A 22,074-nucleotide genomic window follows, 5' to 3' on the forward strand; every position below is an offset into this window, starting at 1 on the left:
ATATTAGACAGAGCGTGTGAGGGGTGCCTCAGCATGTGCGTACTGCTGTCTGTTCAGAGCTCTCGGCGCCAGCAGGGTGCGCCATTCCAATTTACCCATCAGCCAGGGAAGTGGGGGGTAGAAGCACGGGGCACCGCTGTTGGAGATTTCACATTCGAGGGACGAGATTACCAGTCAGGGGACCCCTGTGTGGAGGTGATGAGGGAGGGAGACTGCAGGGGTGAAGTGTGGGGGAGTTGGGACTGTTGGGGGACGGGGGAGTGGTGAGAGCAGAGGGAGGGCGGCACATCTCAGCGCCACCCTGGAATCCGTGGGCTCTCTGTTTTCTGGGGAGCGAAGCTGCCAAGCTGCACATCTGTTTGACACCAGGCGCTGTGGTATGGCAGAGAGGGGCTGTCTGTCCTGATTCACATCTCTTCAGTCTCTAGTTTTGTCTAAGGATCTGGACCACAGCTGAAGTTCTGTCTTGTCAGAAATCTTTGAATAACTGCCTGTCGTGTTAGATTTAGACAAAGAAATCAGAAAAGCAAAATTCATATTTTTCAAAAGAACATTTTTCCTCAATCATACACTTTTTTCTCTGTACTCACTATAACCACATGCATATAGAAAACAGTTTTGCATCTAAACACTTGCATATAATCATGGAAATGTAAAATCATCTTGAGTAGTTACTCACTCAGCCTGTGTTTGAGTGTTGGCCAAGTCAGCTCCGGCTGCTCCAGAGGCCCTGAAGCCTGTTGGGGAGACGGGACATTCCAAACAGTATAACTCATTCTTTACACCCTTTCTGCTGCCATTAGTTAATTATATGCAGGTGTTTTCCTTTCTGTGTTTTTTCTCCTGTAGATCTAATAAAAATGTAACCATAAGTACATAAAGCCAGATAGACACAGAAAAAGGAAGGGGAAACGGTGTGGAGGAAGTGGCTGAATGTGCTGTGTGAAGCAAATTATTGCCCCCATGTAGATTCATCAGTTCTCCCTGCTGGATTAAGGAAGGGCCTTTCTAATGAAGTTCGCCCCGTCAAAATGAAGGGACTAATTCTGATTTAGCTGAGGTAATGAACTTCCCCTCTCCTAGTGAGAGCAGCACCATGGGGCGAGGAGAGAGGGGTGGTTGTGTAGTGAAGGGGGTGGAGGGGGCGGGGTAAAGGAGAGTGGCAGCAAGAGGGAGAGGGAGAGAGGTAAGACGAAGACGAGACAGGAGAGAGACATGGAGTGAGGATGGAGAGAGAGAAAAGGGAAGCTAGGTGGAGAGTGAGAAAAAAATTATGCAAAACGCCTGTCTCGTATTTGCTGAGATGTATTAAATTTCCAGTGCGGGTGCCTGTGTTATATAAAATTATGCTAATGTCTCATGGCCCGCTGCGAATGGCGGCTTGCTGGTCCTGAGCATGCGTGGCTGGCCGCTACACGGAGCGCGCTCAGTGGGACTCAGCTTTTCTATTAAGGAAAACCTCTAGACACCTGATGATGAATTCTCTCTCACCAAATGTTCCCCCTTTTTTGTGTCGAAAATATGAGCGCTTTTCTAAATGACTTTGGAGAGCCCGGCGTGGCACTCGGCGGCCTGCGTCGAGCAGGGTGGAAGGGGGTACGGGAGGGGGGGGTCCCTCTGCAGCAGGCTAAGGGAGTCAATTAAGGCAAGCACTGATAATTATAAGCCGGCAGAACGCAGGGGCTGGCTAATTGTACAGTGTTCCATGCCGTGAGCTCAGCCGAGGGGCCTCTCGGCAACGCTCTCTTTCCCAGCTCCTTTGTGTGGACTGCGGACCCCATAGAGCCACATACCTCAGTCTGACAATACCACAGAAAGGCCGGTGAAAAAAGCCGGGCATGTGCCCGTAATTAACTTTTTACATTCAGGCCAGTCACTCTTTTGAGACGTGAAAAAGATTCTCGAGATTCACACCTCATTTCGTCTCTCCTCTTTGCTAGCAGAAAGTTCCTTTATATCCCCGTCTTACTGTTTCTTTGCTTGTTTGTAATTTTTTTCTCACTTTGCACGGCAACTTTCATTAAGCACAAGAGCCTTGGAAAGTCAGGGCGTAGTCACTTGACCTTTATTTCCTTCTAAGAGGAAAAGAACACATCAGTTTAGAATAGGCATGTAAAGAGTAAATTAGAGCATTTCAGTCCAGAATGGTGTTTGTGTGACTGCAGGGGGTCCGGCACTCCCATGCAATCCATCTCAGCAGCCTGCTCTGTTTGTCCCCACCGGACCTCCATACCTGCCTGCAGCTGCAGCGCCTACACATCATTCGTTAACAAGTATTCGGCTCTTGCCTTTGTTGTTGTGGTTTTCTCCACTCTCTTTTTTTCTCTTTGCCTCTGTGACCTACACACTGTTCATTTGACCGAGTTTTAGCCACAGAGTGCTTCAGCTGTATAGGATAGCAGGTAATGCTCAGGCAGATATCCTTCAAAGAACACTGTAGCGCTAAATCCTTCCTAAGTACCAGCTCTATCAGGTGTAACCAGCCTGTTTCCCAGTTTCCCTGGCAGGATGCTGGATGAGATATAAGATTCAACATGGTTTTAAATCAGAAAATACAATCATACTCAAAACATTAAGTTACAATACAATCATAGACAGTTTTATCAGGCCTATCTAGAACATCTTTGAGTCACTCTGCATGTGTATTTTTCTACTATAATACAACTATGATTGTAGAATGGAAAACATCAAAAAGTTATTTGTGAATGTTATTGAATCAGATGTAACAGGCAACAGCAATGTGAAAGATAAGATTTATGGAAATGTCAATTCTCTTTGATATCACACTGCTGTTTGGTGTGTTTCCATAAGACTGCTGGGTACGAAACACTTGACAATGCCTAATTTAAGCTGTGCCCTAAAAAACATGAAGCCCAGCATGTTCTGAAAAGATACAATAAAGACACATCCGCACTCATTTTGTTTTCTTGTATCACTTAAACATTTAGCCTGAGGTTTCTGGAATAAAACTAAACGTAATAATGCAGTGTGCTTCTTCTCACGTGTCTCTAATATCAATGCTCCAGCAATTACTTTTAAGTAGATTCTTTATTTGCTGCTACAGAATAAAATAATCAGAGTAATGCTTAACACATGCACATGGGCTTTTGGCAAATAACTCAAGTGGAAATGTTGGCTCTGTGTGTTTGTTTTAGGGAGGAGAAGTGTCCTTATGCTTTGTCCCCCATGTTTTGTGAACTCCAAAAGGTGTTCTAGTCGACTAAACCTTTTGTAACATTCATTCAAGCGTTACGCATGTTTATCTCGACACAAAAACCTGTCAATTGGTGTTTTTCTACCTCTGGCCCGGTAGCCAGGGGAGCTGTGAGGCGGTTAATGTAGGCGCTGAGTGGCTGATCCTAGCATGAGCCTAGCCCTGCTCTGATTAGCACCTCCAACGAGCTGCCATGCATCAGAGGTGACACTCTCCCAGAGACATGTTCCCCCAGAATCCTTTGCTCTTGCTGTGCGAGGGTGTCACCACTACTGACATGTCGCAGCCAACAATCTTGCCTCAAACCCTCTTAGTCTCTCCGGAGGTTGGAAAACAGCAGCAGGCATGCACAGAAACCCAGGACCCTGACATGGGGGCTTTGGTACCTCGCTTAGCTTCTCTTTCACTTCTCACTTTGCTGTTTCAGACACAGAATGTGTCTCTTACATGCCCACTTCCCTACAGGCAAACTGGAGAAAGCTTCTCTTTTCATGCTGGGGTAGTTTTCCAATCTCTTTGATTTTATTAGCCACCACTCGACCACATTTCCATCACTGTTCGTGTAATACATTAACTCTTTGATAGAATGGGGTGAATATCCAAGGTGCCATGATTAAATCTTGTACTTCTCTTTTTTACATTTTTCACTTCGTTCCCTCTGTCCTTCTCAAACTGGGGAGGCAGGAGATAGATATTAGTAATGTTCCCCCCAGGCACCAGTTCTCCAATCAGCTTTGGTCCAGGGGGAGTCCATCCCTTTGCGCTCCCACCTACCACCTTCCCACCCCCCATCAGCAGCATTCTCCAGGCCTTAATGGGCCTTGTAGTACTTCAGAAATGAGTTTGTTCCTTATGAGCAGTGCTTCTACCTCAAGAGAGCACACCACACAGAGGTGGAGTCAATTTGTATTCACCCATAATTCCCTGGGCCTTAATCACTCTGATTTTCCCCCCATTATCTGTTAATGGATAGTTCCCGCGGAGTGAAGAGAGAAGTAAACCCACCTACTGTTTACAGGCCTGAAGCTGTCTACTCTGCTACCATCCACAATCCCACAGTGGGTTGTATATACAGCAGTGAGTCCGCTGAAAAACCAAATCTGCTCAGTTTATTAGCATACAACTCCAACATCAGGCTGGATATAAGAAAACAGATGCTAGAATGGAGAGCAAACTCTTGCTAAAGGTGAAAATCCTCATAAACAATATAGCTGGAAGCTGTTATTCCTGATTGTATTGCCATGTTCAGCAATTTACAAACTGCATCAACCTGCTAGTTTGACTGGACAAGCTATGATGACAGTCAGTTTTATCGAGTGCATTTCCAAAACAACCCATGCCTGCTCACTAAATATTCTCAATTTGTACTCTCACTTGTTTACTCGTTACTTTCAGGATAAGAAGTGCCTTGATTGATGTCCTTAATAACATTTGTTTTTAGTGTGCTGCTTTGGCGACACAAGCAGCATGGGTCCCTTAAAGTGTGAGCTTCAGAGAACCATTCCCTTTGCCCCTGGAGAGGAGTGTAAATCTAAGTATCAGATTTTTCTCTTCCAAAGCCAAATGCTAAAAGTGATTCTGAATTCCCCTCCAATTCAAACGGCTCCTTGGCAGAATTGTTTAAGTGGAGTAAGGGGCAGTGGTGGTGGTGTTGGGGGGGGGGGGGGGGGGGGGGGGGAATAAGCTGAGGGAGAGTTTTTAATTAAGAAATGCCCCACGTTATACTTAACTACACACTATTATCAGAAAGTCAGGCTGCCTTTAGTTACTTCAGTTCCAGTCTGTACTCACTGTCAGTGCATTTACACTCTAAGCAAACTTAAGATGTCTCTATCAAATCAGCTGACACCTTTTAGCGCCGCCTTAAATATATAGAATTCAATACGCTGCAGTTTTGTCGTGGTTACATAGAGAGTTCACAATACTGAGGAAACCAGACCTGCAAGCCCCAGTGTCCCAAACAACCTTCAACAACACATGAACTTCAGCCCGGATGAAAAAGTAAACAGCAAAGAGAAATAAAGACCATTCTTTTTGAGAGTATTTTTTTCCTCTCTCTCTCCCTCTCCTGTCCTCCACATGGGAGAGATATTAGGCGTTTGTGTTTTAAGGAGCTGTGAAATACATAAACCATGAGCCACAGGAACGCAAGGCCCTGTGGATATGCAGATGGGCTTACTTTGCTGGTGTCAGGGATGCTTAGAGGGGAGCAGGCACAGGAGCAGTTCTCATCTAAAGGATTTTCTTAGGAGTGCAGAGGGACAGGGTGGTGGCAGCGGAGAACACTCGGGAGACTCCGAAACTCAGAGTCGTAGGAGGGAAAGAGAGAGAGAGCTGAGGAGAGAGAGGGAGAGAGAGAGCTGACAGTCCCCTGTGGCCCTGTAACTATATCCAGAGTCTCCTCAGTGCATGGAGAGGGGGTGGGGGCTCACGCAGGGCTGTGCTGATTGGGCAGCCCTGGAGAAGGGCTGGGGGAACGACAGGAAGTGACCTCAGCCCAATGAGGCAGCTATAGGGGCGAGCAAGCTGACTTCCTCCCTTGGCTCTCACTAAGAAACAGGCTGCCAGCCTGATTCAACCCCTGTTACACTGCTGAGTACAAACCCAACCCTTCACAGGCTGCGTTACAGCCCCAATACATAGCACCATTAACCCATAATGGACTCTTAGTCAAAGATACAATGATCTATTACCACTGTTGTGATTTCTATCTGTTTTCATCCATTTATACCCCAGACATTTGTCTAGCTTAGGTTACTTTAAAATCACATCAAGAGTGTTCATTTTCTACCCCGTAGTAATTTAAACACACAGTATAAATGAACTTTATACACAGACATTCTCAAGTATACATATTTAAATGGACATTTTATAATTTTTCCTGTGTTAATCCTACTCTCAAGTACGATCCGTGTAGACAAAGTCTAATAAAGCTCATTCTTTAGACTTTTTATGTTAAATATCGGCAATATCAAAACAGTTCAATGAGCCACAAAGTTGATCTGAGTGACAAGTTCGTACATTGAAATCAAAAAGGCACTTTAGTTTATGTTCAGTGGTTACTAAATACGGCAAACTGATTGCACCCCAAATTATTTTACAATAAAAGTGTTATTTAACAATTTGATACGTTATGATGCGATGCGATGCGATACGATACGATATCATAAGATAGTATGGTATAGTCTGATGCTCTAGATATACCATATGATACAATATCATATTATAAGATACGATTCTATACAAAATGATATGAAACAATACAGTACAAAATTATATGATAGCATACAATATGATTCAATATGGTGCGATACAATAAAGCATGGTACACTGGATTGTCCCCATAGGAAAGTTTTGTCTTAGACTTGAATGCCACATCTAGTTCTATATGCAATTTAAAGACCTACCCCTGTTCTAGTAAATGATACAGTACAATACAATTTGATGTGATTATGATACGTTCATTCATAATTTTTGAATAGGGAAGGGCAGAGACAATTTATATCAATAATACAATAATAAAACACTTCTTCCTTATATTCGAAGCATACTGTATTCAAATCTCATTGCTATTTTTTCCCTTGATGCACCTGCTCACAGACACAAACACGCACATACACACACACAAGGTCAGTCAGGCAGGTGCATAGTATCTGCATAATGAAGCAGGCCAGGTCTCCAAAGGGACAGCATTGTGCACTGGGGTCAAATGAGGGCTGCCCATATGGCAGAAGAACAGATCTGTGAACCCTGTAGCAAGCTCGACCTCAGTGTACACTCTCACACACATAAGCAAACTGAACGGTGATCAAAGAGGGCAGTGATCTTCTTGCATGGCTGCGTGGATGTGCTTGTGCCACCTCCACCCTCCCACCTCTCTTATTCTGATGCCTGCTGCTACACCGAGACGCACATGTAGTCTGCAGAATAGCTCATCTGTCAAATGCATTATTGCAGAAGCCGCCAACAGCTCATTCCTTTTTTTTTTAGCTTTCGTGAACTGCTTTACCTTTACCTTTAAACATGACAGTCAAGAGGACAGAATGTTGTGCTGATGGTTTGGTTCTGAGCTGTAGACACCTCCACATGTGATATACTACGCCATATGTTATGTTATTGAGGAAAGATTGTAAAAGAACATGTGGTAATATGTTACAGTAAAGTTCTATATGTATACACTCTCGCTGTTTCTTTTGGCGCTGCCTGAGATGTTTCCACTCCTTGCTCCTCCTGGAAATTTAAGAGGTCATTGGGTTGCGGTTGTCAGAATCAGTCGGATCAGTCTAGTGCAGAAACGTATAAGCTACTACATCTGTAATCAAGATCCATCGTGCGAACGCCAAACAGTTAAAGTAGAGGAATTTAAAGAAATGCTTTTGATGGGCAAAACTTTCTTTCACTCTTTCAGAGTGTACTTGCTGGTAAACAAACTAAATTTACAAAGCAAGAAATGTCTTATCCATCATGGGTTACTGTTGTTTTGTATGGAACTATCTGCAGCAGACATGTTTTGCCAGATTTGCCTAAAAGGTCCTGTATCAATCCTCTACTTGGAACATATAGGACTGAAGTCAGGCACAGTAGGTTAACTGCATTGTCTCTTTGTGCTTCTAAGACCTGGTATCTATGCAGTGGGCATTGGGCTGTAGAGACCTGGGGATAAACTCTAAGATGAGTCCCCAGTGTGTCCACCCCACCCCCTTGCAGTAGCTGGCCGGGTGTCAGGGTTGGCAGGAGTTTGATAGAGCACTAGTCCAGCCCCATGGCAGAGCGTACAGGCCTTTTATTGACGCACAGGAGATGGGCAGTTCTCTGGAAGTCTGAGTCAGCAGATAGTTGTGCTGCAAATGAGCGTGCAGGCTCTCAGTCTGAGCGACATTTATTTCAGCTATCAGCGTTCTTGGCTGAGGTAGCCTAATGGTTAGATCGACATTAAGGGGATTCTTATGCCAAACATATAAACCACAAATCTGTCATGGCTTCTATTAAGAATAGTGACGTATTGTAATGGAGATTTCTTTTGTTAATCTTGAAAGTACAATAAGTAATAATTTTGTGCTTCTGAATGACAGATCCCAAACTAGTTTTCAAGTTTTTCTTTTTCTTGTCCTTGCAGTTTTATTAAAACCTTCTGCCCTACCCGAGTGTGACTATTCTGCTTTTCCTGAAATCTGAAAGCTGTTTCCGACATTAAGACATCCTTCAAATCATTTTTAATTTGCAGACGCTAAAAAGAAATGATTTTGCATGTAAGCTAATCAAAAGATGACGCTCACCATGTTCAAAGTGCAAGGCCTCGTCTGAGCGATTAAGAACCCGGCTGGTCATCTAATTTATGCCTGATGAGAGCAGATCACACGTTATATTATTTCCTGTCTGAGTCATGGAAATCACCAGCAGGAGTCTTTGCTACAAATTTGTTAAATTTGAACTTCATATGAAAAAAAGAAAAGAAAAAAAAAAAAACAAGGCAGAGCGAGACTTCTGACATTCATGCTCGGCTTACTTGTCTTCTCATGATTTTCTGTCTGTTTTTTATGCTTTTTCTCTGCAGAGGAAGGACTGAACCATGAATGCAAACTCTGTAGTCAGTCATTCGACTCACCAGCGAAGCTTCAATGCCACCTGATCGAGCACAGCTTCGAGGGCATGGGAGGAACCTTTAAGTGTCCGGTCTGCTTTACAGGTGTGTACTCTGTGCATGTGTTTGTTTATCATGGATTAGAAATATAAGAAAGGTAGAGCTGGGGTTTTTTAAGCTTACTTTTCTTTTAGAGACATTCTCAATATGCAAAGCTTTGCATTTCCTCTCTCTGTTTTTTTCTAATGTGAAAAGCCAAATGGGCTCTAAATTAGTTGGAAAAGGTCAAGCAAGCAGGTCGGCTAAAGCTGAGAGCAGTTTGCTGCATGTGGCTTTTTTATTTAGTCAAATTGCCTCCAAATCAAGGCCAGAGAAGTGTCACGAGGTGAGAAGGGGGAAAAAGAAAGAGAGCAGGGGGGAAGACGGTGTGAGCTGAGGGGAGATGGGGGATGGAGGAGTGGGGAAAAAGAAGAGGAGATGTGCTAATTGTGGATGGCAGTGGTGCTGATAGCTGTAATGATCTCATCTGTCTCTGTGCGTGGAGGTGGAAGGACCGGACTCCTCCTGAGAGGATAGCGCCCTCCTTCAGTGTCAACAGGGTTAACTATCTCTATAATGAAATCTGCAAAGTCGTTAACTTCAGCTCTTCACTCTTTCTCCCTTCTCAGCTCTTTACTCTTCCTCGCACTTTTTGGGTCCTCAGCTCATTTCCTTCTTTTGTGCTTTCTTGGACCCCCCCTCACCCACCACCATCACCCAAAAATACAAAATTTTCTCTCCTCCAGTTATAGCATCAATTAGTATCATTAGCTCACATTTCCCATTATGCTCAAATTTCCCTTTTCACATATTTAACATCTTCATCCACCTCAGTGTCTTGCCATCCCTTCTCTCCCTCTCCTCTCCCCTACCTCCACCTCTCATTGCTGTTTTGGCCTTATCTCTCTTTTAGCAGAAGCCTATTGATATATCCCCACCTCGAATCCCCCCTCCGCACCTCACAGGGGTCTGGGCATTTAATATACAGAGCATGCCTCCTTCATCTGAGCCTTCATTTTCCACCGCCGGCTTTGACAGACAGGTCCCCCCTCTCCCTCCGCGTCCATATCGATCACGGCGCATGAGAGAGAGGGATGCTGGGAGGGGAGAGGAAGATGAGGAGGGGGAGGAGGGAGAGACAGAGTGCACCCTTAGGACAGCAGTCTCAGAGCAGACAGACAGATGGGCGAAGGCCTATAGTGGTGGTGGGGAAGGCAGGCCGTGTGGAGAGTATGGATGGACTGAAAGGCCTCCCTCTGTTGGGGATGCAGGGGACAGGCAGACTGAAGGAAAAGGAGGAACTTGGAGTTTGGCTGACAGCTGTCCTTGAATATATTTCTTCAAGTTTAGCCTGGCATAAAGTAGAGAAAAGAGACTACTTTGACACGTCAAAGGAACTTACAGCATATTTTTGATAAATGTATGCAGCGTTAGCATGCTTAATATTCACCAGGTTCGATTTTACAAACATCATTGCTAATTTAAGAAATTGTCCTGTACTTAAGTGTAACACACATTCTTAACCCAAATATGTATATAGCTTGTCTCCAAGACAGTATGCATGTATGATACTGTTTCACAAAGCAAATGCATTCAAAAGAAAATGTAAATCCAACTAAATTTGTTTCTTAACAATACAATCTAATGCTTTAAAGAAATCAGGTTTTTCTACAATAACTGCAACTAGAACATGATTAACTTTTAAGATTAGAGAACATTGGTGATCCTATTCTTTACTTGAAATTGAAAAGTGTCATGATGGATAAAAGTTGTACATTTTATTTGCAACATTTGACACTTTGATCTTTTCGTAATGTTTACCAAAGCGCTCTCGTTGCATAGAACCAACCTGGTAAGACATATCAGTCATATATAAGGTTCTAATTTCTAGAGCTGGGTTTGTCAGCAAGTGTATACACACTATGTTAAAAAATATAAATAAAAGTACTTTAATTCATTATAAGTCATACGTTTATACTCATTTTAAATGGTTTGTTACACATTGTCCTGTAAACTGAAGTGTGTCGACCTTTCTAAGTAGGGGTGAAAAGGGACAAGAACTTAGTTGTTGTATTGTCTAGACTAGTACATAAGTAAACTTTCCATCTCTAGGAGTAGAGTCGGATTTTAAGAGACTGGTTCTTAATAACATCAAAAATCAATAAATAGTTTTAGTTGTTTATTTCATTAGTATATAAACATGTGAAGCTGTTGATAAATGTGATGCTTGAATGATTGGAAAAGTCTGTATCATAGACATGAGCGGGAATGTTAAAGTTAGACTTAACCAGTCGCTGGTGTTAGTATCAGCTGGTTCACTGAGTTCACTTGATAAACAAGGTTACTCTTTGTTTAAAAGATCATCCCCACTCGATGCCCATGTTTTCGTTTGATCCGATCCCCATTCACTAAAACTCTGTGGGAGGCAGAGAGTGATTGTCATTCTTGAGCGTACCTGATTATCCTCAATCCACCCCCAAAGGAAACAGAAAGAGGACAAATCATTCTGCAAAACAGACCGCAGGAAAGTATGGGGGAAAGTAAGTTGTGTAGACGGTAGATAAGGGGAGACAAAATAGAGGAGAAAAGGAGACAAAACTTGGAGGAAGCTGAGAAGGTTGCAACTGGCAAGTTTGGATGTGAGATGAAAGCGGGGAAGAGAATGAGGAAAGGAGAAGTGTGCAGGGGAGGGGAGGGTAAATGGAGAGAGGTCCATAAGCCCCTGGATGATGAGAGAGAGGCTGACTCTCCCAGGACAGATTTGACAGGTTTCAGAAGTTGGGGAGCCTGCAGCTAGAAGTGTCTGCCTGCACCCTTAGGAGCTGTAGTGAGGGCTGGTGTGGAAATTGTGATTGGGAATATGTGCTTAAGACAAACAAAACAGAAGAAAGTGTTCCTGATGAAAGTTGTGCGTGTGTGTGTATGTGTGCATACACTTTTTTTTACTTATGTCACAGCATGAAGTGCAAACTTGAAAAACTACAGGATGCTCTGCTTTCAAATTTGCGAGTGTGTGACAAAAACTGTAGTTTAATTGGCTTTTTGTTTAGTTGCTACCCACGTTCTGTTGGTGCGTGATGTTACAATTATGACATCCTACTTTGAAAAAAGAAACGACAAGGGCTTAGCTTTGACTCAGAATTAGTAGTTATCAACTTTACACAGCCGACTTGTTTGTGTAGCCTCAGAACTCTTGGATCAGCCTCTGCATTGTGAACTCTTGGATTAAGCAGAAACCAACACATGTAGGCTAGACGAATAAATAAATGAAAAGGAGAAAGGGGGGAAAAGGATAAACTTTTTTTTCTCTCCCTGCACAAACAGCTTAGTATTGGTGCAGTGCAGCCTGCAGAGAGCACCACCCTGCCAAAATAAAGATGAGCTGGGGCCTGTAGTAAAGGAGACGTCTGCCATGGGCGGCCCCTGAGATCTAATCAGAGGGCTTAATATCCCCCACAGCGAGGAGACCTTGGCCCCTCAGCCCCCTCAGCCCTGACACCCCTGACGCCCAACCCGGCTCAGCGCTCTGTTCAGCTCTGCTCTGCGCCGGCTCCACGGCCAACAAACTCCACAAAGTTCTCCCTCTCTCTTTCTCTCTCTCCCTTATTCTCTCTCTCATTCTCAGCAGGGAGAGACACAATGGCCAGCCACTGATCCTGTTTGGATGTGGTTTTGGATTATTTCTTCCCTGGTTCTCTCTGTCCTCATTTTAACCCTCTAGGAAGACATGCCTCTGTCCCTTCTCTGAATGGGCATCGCAACGGCATATTTTATATGAGATTCAAGCTGCCAAATACCAATACAAGCCCCCCTCATCGCCTGCTTCAGCTTGTCCCTTTATGACATGTTGCATGCTAATTTGAAGAATAATAGTGTTGACAAAGAAAGAGTCTTGTTTAACTTTTACCATTCATCAGATTGTTTCTAGAGTTTATGTGTGAAAACACTCAACTGTCTAGTATATTTTACTCATAAATACAACCCAAGTCCTTTACAGTGTCAAAACTAAACTTTAACTATTAACAATAGCAGAAAAATTTGTAGACCTTCGGTTTATACATGCCTTAAACTCTGTTTAGTGTGTATTGTTGTTGTCGGAATTGAAATCAACTGTAATTGACATTTACAGACTACTAAAACAGAGCTATAAATTGATAAAAGCATCACTTATTGAATGTGCATCGTACTGGAGCTGGACCTGATGCCCATGTACACACAGTGAGAAACAGCTAACTTGACATCTCAGTTGTGGCTGCCCCTATTGTACAGTATTTGAAGGCCCCCCAAGTCTCAAATCCATTTTTATTTTTGCTGTATTGACTTTTTCCTCCTCTAGCCAAAGACATAATGAAGGCTTCCTGCAGCTGCTGTGACCTGCTTCTGTACAGTATATGCAGACAGAACACCGCTACAGAAAAAAGACCATTGTTTATCAGCAATTTTTTTCCTGTCTGAGCATGTGTTCCCCACAAAGAAAATTGTAATCTTTTCTGGAGCATAACAGAGGCACAAATGTGCATGATCGCCCAGGCCCTGACCTTGAGCGTAAATGTTTTGTAACAGACTGTAAAACGCAGCCATCTATCTGCAGTCATGTTTGTCTTCATATTGTCGTGGTCATTAGTCTCAGAAATGGACCATGGAGTTGTTGTTTGTTCATTAGAGGAGGTTTGTTCATTTCTGGTTAACACACTGCCATGTTCCACAGACAGCTGTCACCCAGGCATTAGCAGTCTGAAAGCATCGCCACACTGTGTCTGCTTTGAATCCAAACTTTTATTTCCCAGGTCAGGAGTGTGACATTCAATGAAGCCGAGTGTGTCTCAAGTGAACGCAGCTCAATAATTAATAACCGCTCTCCCAGGTGAGCTCAAATTGGGACGTGGTAATGTTGCAGAGCCCCGCCACGGGGCAGCAGCGACCCCAAAGCCATCTCCGACAGACACCTCACCTTTTGTGGCTGCGCTTTCTTCCTCCCCTCTCTCTCCTTGTGGCCCCACGGTGCATGCATTAGAAGAAAAGTTATTTTGAGCTGTAAGAAATTCAAATGAAGCCCCCACATGCTAACTTTTCCAGAGCATCCAGACCTTTGAGATTAGACAGCCATCCTTAAAGCACAAGGGTCTGGGATAACAAACGGCATGTTTGAAGTGCTCCTTGGAGAGTGCAGACACACACACGCAGACTCACTCACAACCAAGCAAGACACATACACTCAAGACTCACACAACTGCATCCCCCTTAGCTTTTCCAGTGTGGACTATGGCTTAATTAAAGCACAAATGTGCGGTATATGTTGTAAGTGGCACTGAGTTGTGTGTGTTTATATGATGGTGAATGTAGCCTGAGTCTGCATGAATAAGTAGTGCAACACCATGAATATTTATATTGTCAATATAATTAGCTATGTAGACTAATGGAGGCCATGTTTTGCACTTGAAGCCATGCCAATTTTGTTGTGGTTGTTTATTTTCCGGCTTGTTGTCCCCACAGTAGTGCTAAATAAAGAGCATCATTATTCCCAAAACATTATGCATTCACTAGCTCTGGTGCCATGAATATGACCACTCTAGTTTCATGGTTAACATCTAAATTGTTCTCCTTTTTTTTTCAATTATATTTCTCATAACAATGTTTTTTCTTATTGTTGATGGTGCATTCATTTGTTTGTAATTAAGTAATTTTCTTTGCCATTTGACATAGTCTGTCTTTAATTTTTATTCAGGCAGATGCAATTATGATGCTGCTTTTGTTCCCTTAATGCAGGCAACAAGGCCCTACTCTAATTTACTACAGTGAACAATGTGGAGCGGAGAAAAGAGGCATCTCACTGTGGAAATTCTTCAGACTGAATCTGCACTTTACTTGGAAAGTCTTCAAATTTGCACTAACTCCATAAATCTCTTCTCTGTCCTTGTGTCTCCTCTCCTCGGATGTGAGCAGTGTTTGTCCAGGCCAATAAGCTCCAGCAGCACATTTTCTCTGCCCACGGCCAGGAGGATAAGATCTACGACTGCTCGCAGTGCCCGCAGAAGTTCTTCTTCCAGACAGAGTTACAGGTGAGCCTCAGGCCGGTGGAAGAAAAAAGTGACTACCAGCAGAAAAGAGCGTCCGCTAATCACACATGACAGCTTAACAAACACTAAACACCGCTCGCCGCTCTCCGGCTGTCCCCTCGATCCCGGCTGGGACAAGAGACTCAGAAGGAATTATTTCAGTCCGTTTCCAAAACTCATTTGTGATGTGCAGATATGATTTGATTTGCTTATTAGACCAGCGGAGCACTAAAATATCTGGAATTAGAGGATTAGTGGAATGCTCGTTTTTGAAGAGGTAATTACATACAGTGCAGAGGCAAAAACACGGTTGAGTCAATATGCCTGCATCTCCCCTTCTAATCACAGAGGAGGCCTCATGGCTAAATGTGAGCTTTGTCCTCTGGGAGACCGTATCTGCCCTTCAACAAAGTTAGTAGTTGGACTTATGAACTCGCAATGTTAGAGAGATAATCCATTTTCTAGCAATCTTTTCCCCTGCTCCTTGGAGAACCTGAAAAAATGAAACAGACCTTATTATATTATTTCACTGTGGTGGTGTTTTCAAGCAGCTCTGTTTTGTTTGGGGGATTCTCTACCATACACATGGCACACTTCTCATATCCAGATCTTGTTCTATTTCCTTTTGAAACTGAATCATTAAAATATGAGTTGCCTATATCCTCTGTGTCCACACCCATCACTGAAACATGTGTTAATTTGCCTTAGAGCGCAAAGGAAAACCAAAAGCTTCTGCTCACATCCTTTAAGTACATCTATCTGAAGCTTGGATTAGCAGCACTATGTATTAGCAGGTAGCCAGAGGAAGTATCCAGGGCTTGGCCGCCCATTGATCGGCTACGATTTTCATATTGAGATTCAGGTTGTAAACACAGAGGTGTGTGTCTGCCAGGAGGAAGGTGAATGTGATCATTATCTGCTGGTCATTTGAGCAGCGCAGCCATGAATAAAACAAGTCCTGATCCACTAACATGCATTTCCACCATGGAGAAGGTTATTAAACAAGCCTTGTGCTCCAAACTACCAACATGGAGTCTTTTCATTCACACCAAGGCCTCCTGTTTATCACTTTTTCATCTCTCACCAGAAACAGTGTTTTCTATACAGGAACAAATGTTGCAGGTGTCTGTAAACAATCTCAAATAACCGGGGGATGTTTTCCTTCTTTTTTTTTTGGTTTGACATTTTTGGGAATGAAGTGATCTCCACCTCCTGGAGGTTTTGTTTCATGCATGATTATATTGTTTTACTCTCTGTGTGAAGAGAACATGAAAGACCTGTGGTACTTTGTTATGAAACGCGGGTTATGAAAGAGGAGCAGGCATGAGCACGGGGGATTAGACAATCATTATGCTCACCCTGTGCCATGCTCTAAAGGTGGTCCCATGTGAGTGCATGCTGACACACATATGGAGTACGTATAGATGCATGCTACTAGTACACTTTTATGCAGACGACTACATAATGTCAGAGATTATTTTCTTCATCTTAAGATGCACCACCTCAAAGTAATAGTACTGAATGCCTTTCCACTGTCTCTAGTTAAAGTCCTCAACAAACAGTGCAGGTTGGAGTCTTGTTTTCACTTGTGTTTTTGTTTGCGGTTAACATTTCCCATGCATCACACTTCAAAATGTCTCACTGACACGGGGCAGTCGTTTGTCAGTCTGTCTGAAGTGGAGCTGTCTTCCAGCAGTGAAAGAAGTGGAAGCTCTCTCTCTCTCTCTCTCACTGCCAGGTTCTTGAGTTTGGAGTTTCTCCCTCTTTCTCCCTGACACTCTGGCCCACTCGCAGGCTGCCTGGGCTCCTCATCTCTCACAGTAGTCAGAGGGGTCAAAGGGCCAGTGCAAGCTGGGAGAAGGGAGCGTCAGAGAGGGAGAGCTGCCACGGCAGGTAAAGGGAAGCAGGAACGATATTTTATTAATTTGCTGCTGAGATCCTGAAACAGACCAAAGGCTGTGACAGGTATCCAGTGCACCGCTCCACATCCTCCCCCACCGCCTCCCCCCGTGAACTCTACCCTGCGAGGGGCTAGCCAATTTTCGCCAGCCTGTCGAGGTGGATGATGGGAGAGCATCCGTCTAATCAGCCCTCCCAGGACCCCCCGCCCCGCCGCCCCCCTCAGACCGACCAGATTGACTGACTCCTGGGCCTGTGTGCCCCAGAATCCAGATTCCTAAGGAGAATAATCTCTCTCACTCTCTCCCTCCATTTCTCTCCCCCTCCTCTTTATTTCACACACACACACAAAATAAGCAATGAGTTGCATAGACCACCATTCTCCTCATAACTTTCCAGGGGACTCCCCTCCACCATCACACACATTCACACAGCCCCTACCCTGCGCATCCCTCTCCCTCACCACATTAAAATATGGAGCAACGTCTAGATATTTCATGAGGTGCTGATGGGGAGGGCAAGTGGGCTGGCTGTTCAGTGTTCCCACTGACCCTCAGCTGCTGCCCACCCCTTAAGCAACAAGGACACTTGGCTTCACTACTTCACTACCTCCTCTCTCCAAATAAGAGCCACTGTCTTTGTCATTTGAAAAGCAGCCGTCCCCTTATGAGAAATGTCTCTGGGTTCTACCAGAGGCCACAAACTTGATAATAAACTTCCTCCTCCCTTTGCGTTAGCTTCAGATACAGTAGCTTTTCACATCAGGGAGGGAACTGAGCGACTGACAATGCTGCTAGGCTGGATTAATTAGCCAGATTCATTAACTGATGGATGTGCAGCATTAGCCACAGCTTAAATCTGACATTTCTCTGAGTGCACTTTCATTTGTGAAGAAACACACAAGATCAGCTCCTTCAGCGACATTCAGGCGATCTGAGCCTCCTCTCCCAAGGATCCCAGTTCCTCCAAAGACAATACAATAAGACTGAGTTACACAACAGTGGGGATGACATTTTCTTGCTTCAGATTCCCTTGCTCCTTTTGAGTTTGGCTGTCGTTTTTTTTTCCTCTTCCATCATCCAATTTCATTATCATTCCTTGGAAGTGACACGAGATTGTAAGCCATGCGTTAAGTTGGGGAGTAGAGGAAGGACCGGGATGCTGTACGACTTCTCCCTCTCCTCAGACGCCCGCAGGACACGTACCTTAATTGGAGTGTCTTTTAAAAGGATTCCTTCAAAGACAATTTGAGGCTCCCTGGCCTTAATGAGTGCTGAAAGTGACATGAGAGCACATCTGCATCATGTTCTACTTCCACACACAAATGAGATTCTCCTCTCCCCGCGTGATAGCCATTATTGCCAAGCTGTGACCAATTCTACTGTTTTAATTAAGCATATTTATAGGCTTCACGGTCACCAGGTGTAAACAGAAATGCATGTCATATCGCCCGGCCAAGACGGAAAATAGAGGGGGGAAAGTGAGAGATGGACAGAGTAGAAAGGGAAACTTAGGAAAGAGGAGCAAAAACTTGGTTAAATGTTTATGTTGTGAGATTAAAGTGCAAAGATTCAGTTGATTCTATGAATGATAGCTCTTAAAAAAAATGTTTAAGGCCTTTCTTCTTCTGCTCTCTTTACATAAAGTCTCAGAAATGACGCCTCTCAGTCTGACTCACAGAGACTTTATTCCCCAGAAGTTTCACTTTCTATTTTTTTTATGAATTTTAAAACATGCCCCCAAACCGCCCTAACTGCCCCGCGTCCCAAAAGTGTCGCACAAAAGCAAAGCTTCATGTGTTTATCCCTAAGCGGCTCTCAAACACCCCATTTTCCTTGAATATCTTGATCTGCCAAGTATGACAGCTCGTCATGCTTTTGAAAGTTGTATATGTATTTTTTTTCCCTTTTATTTGACAACTTGTTTTCTTCTTCATCACCCCAGGTGCTCAGAATTCTGTCACCATTTCAAAAAGTTGCACTACAAAATAAAAGAACAAGGAATTAGAAAAAAAAGCAGCTGCTTGTGAGGCACCATCATTAATATTTAAGCTTATTTATAATTATGTTCTACACTGTACACACACTGTAAACGGGGACATAAACACCCTTAGATGAGTAGAGATGTAACACAATAGTGGTGTTCTAGTTTTGTAGGTGGATCAGAATTAGACAGCATGACAGACCTAATGATCCTGGGAGGATTTTCTCTTTCTCAGAGCATGTGTGTGTGCGTGCATGTGTGTGTATACATCTGTGTGCGTGCTGTATGTATTTGTCTTTGTGTCTGTCTCTCACAGGGTCTGATATGTGCATGCAAACACATTGTCTGGAGGGAGACATGACAAAAACTCCCAGAAGCCTTTGAGCTGTTCTTTTTTTTTTTCTTTTTCCTGTGTTGCACCACTGGGGAAAGTTAAATCCAAACAAAGAGGAGACGCTCAGTGCACTGTGCTAGAATCCATCACCGGATCTCTCCCTCAAACACCCCGCCTTTACTTTTCTTCGCCGACTCTTTCGACAACTTTGATAAACACCATTTTAAGCGCTTCTCAGGAAATTCACTACAGGTTTAATTTGCTGCCTGTAGTGATTTGATTTTCAAGTATGCTATCATGTTGTTGATGTTAACAGAATGCAGCAGAGGCCAAAATAAACAGCATTAGAACGATTATTCCCCCTTGAATTTCATTTTCACACTTCGCAACACAAAAGTAAATGAACTCCTTGCTTTTTAAACGGGATTGTGAATGGTGTCGGTCAATTAAAAGCTCATTTTCTGTTTCACTCCTCTTTTTCTGTGGGAAAACATGAGAGCACACATTAGCTCTTGCCTTTGAGTGTAAAAAATTTCAGGGGAAAATTTAGTCCTCAAAAATTTCCGCGTTTGTGAAGTGGCATATCAAGCAGCACAGGAAAGAGGGGGGGGGGGGGGGGGGGGGCTGTGTAGCATCCCTAGTCAAAGTCTGTCCCCGACTGAAGTGGTTAAATGTGAGAGTAATTGTGTTTTGTTTCTGGGACTGACATGTGGAACCCCATGGACCCCATCTCCCTCCCAGTGACAGGCAGAGATCCTCCCCCCTCGCTCTGTCTAATTAGAGGATGTAGCCCAGGGCTCATGTCCCAGGAAGACCCATCCCCCTCCCAAGATGGCTCCCCTAAGAAAGCCCTTAATTGGGTTCTTTAGTCATAGTCTTCATTTTGGCTGGAAAGGCATCTGTGTGTTGCTATCACCTCAGAATACAGTTTGTATCGCTCTCTTGTGTTGGGTTTTTTTTTTCTTCTTCCCTCTCACTGGCCCTCTCTCTCTCTATTGCTCTCCCTCTACCCGTCTCCCACTCTCTCCTCACTTAATGAGGCCCCATAATAACACAGCAGTTGTGCAGTTGTTTTGCTACCTCAGTCAAACAGCGGGATCACTGCATAGTGTGTTTCTAGTACCATTCACTTGTCTACTTAGACAGGGTAATGAGTATCATTTGGAGCTACAAAGCACCGGCCCACAAAAAGGGTGGTCCGTCATCTCTGGTTACACTTCGGAAACATTTGCTGGGGGTAGTTAGACATCTAATCAAAGCATTTCAAGCTGTATGGATTTATTATATATTTTTACAAGCGTTCAGTACGGAAATGACCGCACACAAAATGACACATGGAAGACATTTAGATCCATCGCTGTCGTCAACTCCACCCTGGCCTGGTGCTGTAACCGTATGGCCACGACTCCCAGGGCACCCCGCTTCAAACAAGATGGTCTGTTACCAAGGAGACCAGACCCGGTTGTGGCACAACAGTGTTTGGGGTCAACCCTCCCCACGGCCCGATAAGTGATGACTGTGGAGAATGCCAACTGCTGTATTATTTATTTATTTGATTGTGTTCTTCATTGGCTAAACTAGCCAGCAGTAAGCCTGGCCTGAGGTCAGAGCAGGGAAGGATTACTCCCTCAGTGGACCGGTCAGCAGCAGGGAATGCACAAAGGGAGGACTGAGTCAATACTGGACCGAGTTCAACACACCATTAGACATCAAGGCACAATGCAGCACTCTTGTCTTTCTGCAGTGCAGTTTGAAATGAAAAGAAAACACATTCTGTGGTCAGGTTTCTCAAAATTACCCCGCTAATTGGGTCATCAGTTGAGGTCCACTGTTCACCCTTCAATCCTAACACAAACATCAAATTACCTTAAATATCCATGTGCGCTCATTTCTCAAAGTAACCCTGCAGTATTTCCTAGCCTGGAAGAAAGACCGCAGGTCCTTTGTTTTAGTATCATTTGATGACGTTCTCTTGTGCGTTAATTAAATTCCTGAGTGATGACTACGGGTGTGTGCAGGTCTCAGTGGTTTTGCGCACACTCCCCGTGCTCCAGATGCAGCTATACACACTTACTGTATGTGAGCCATGCAGGGTATGAGAGAAGCTCGACACACGCTGATAAGACTTTTAATCAGAGCTCAGACAGGGATGTTTACAGTTTGGGCTGCTCCTTCAAATTTTTGATTATAGATAAACTAAATAAGAAAATGTAGCCGCCGGGTTTATAAAGAATGTGCTTAACTCTTTTAATTAAATAGTTTCCTTAATGAGTAATCTTTAGTGTAAGTAAAAAATATCTTGATTCACAAAAGCAAATTAAGGCTTTACTCTTGGCCTAGTTAGACAACAGACATAAATAAATGTCTAAGATGATCATTCATGATGGCTAAATCCTTTTTTCTTTTGCTTTCCTTTGCAAGCAATTTTATAGAACATTCTCAGAGAATAACCCAAAGTCTCCTCAAACTGAATCATTTCAGTGTTGTTGATATTTAAATGCACAAAAGCCAGTTTTATTTCACCCCTACAGACCACTCAAGTTATGTATATGTAGGTTGCAAACTGAAAATGAGGAGTTACAAATGGCAGCACAAACTTTTTATCCTCTTTAAACTGTAAAAAGTTTTTTGGCAATTATTGGTTTGTTTGTCTTTTTTGTTTCTTTACATTCACACATTAACAGATTTGCTCTCCGTTTGTTGTTAATTTAGGATTTCATTTAGTGTGCTTGTGGACTAGTTTTAGAAAAGTATCCATTTCCATGTTGAATGATTTGTTAACTGTCAGAGTGATCAGAAACCGCTTTAACTTTAACGTCGGAATCACGTCTGACAGGCTCTCTACAGCTCACTGCTCTGCTCTTGTTCTAAATGCACACTGCTTTGTTTGTTTGTTTGAGAAGCCTTAAAAAGGCAGTGGCTTTCAAAGTCGTTATTGCTCTCTCAGCTCTCTAACCACTCGATAAAG

The 22,074-nt window shown here is 43.5% G+C and overlaps 1 protein-coding gene across 15 annotated transcripts in view; it reads left to right on the plus strand.

Moving 5' to 3' along the window:
- Window positions 1–22,074, plus strand: part of LOC117826867 (zinc finger protein 521) — a 97,356-nt gene that overhangs the window by 70,507 nt on the left and 4,775 nt on the right. For all 15 annotated transcript variants that reach the window (XM_034703260.1, XM_034703258.1, XM_034703251.1 and 12 more), the window contains 2 exons: window positions 8,769–8,900; window positions 14,778–14,893. In XM_034703260.1, the coding sequence (XP_034559151.1) occupies window positions 8,769–8,900; window positions 14,778–14,893 (248 nt within the window). The remainder of the gene's footprint in view (window positions 1–8,768; window positions 8,901–14,777; window positions 14,894–22,074) is intronic.

This window comes from Notolabrus celidotus, chromosome 15, assembly GCF_009762535.1.
Source record: "Notolabrus celidotus isolate fNotCel1 chromosome 15, fNotCel1.pri, whole genome shotgun sequence".
Lineage (NCBI taxonomy): Eukaryota > Metazoa > Chordata > Actinopteri > Labriformes > Labridae > Notolabrus > Notolabrus celidotus.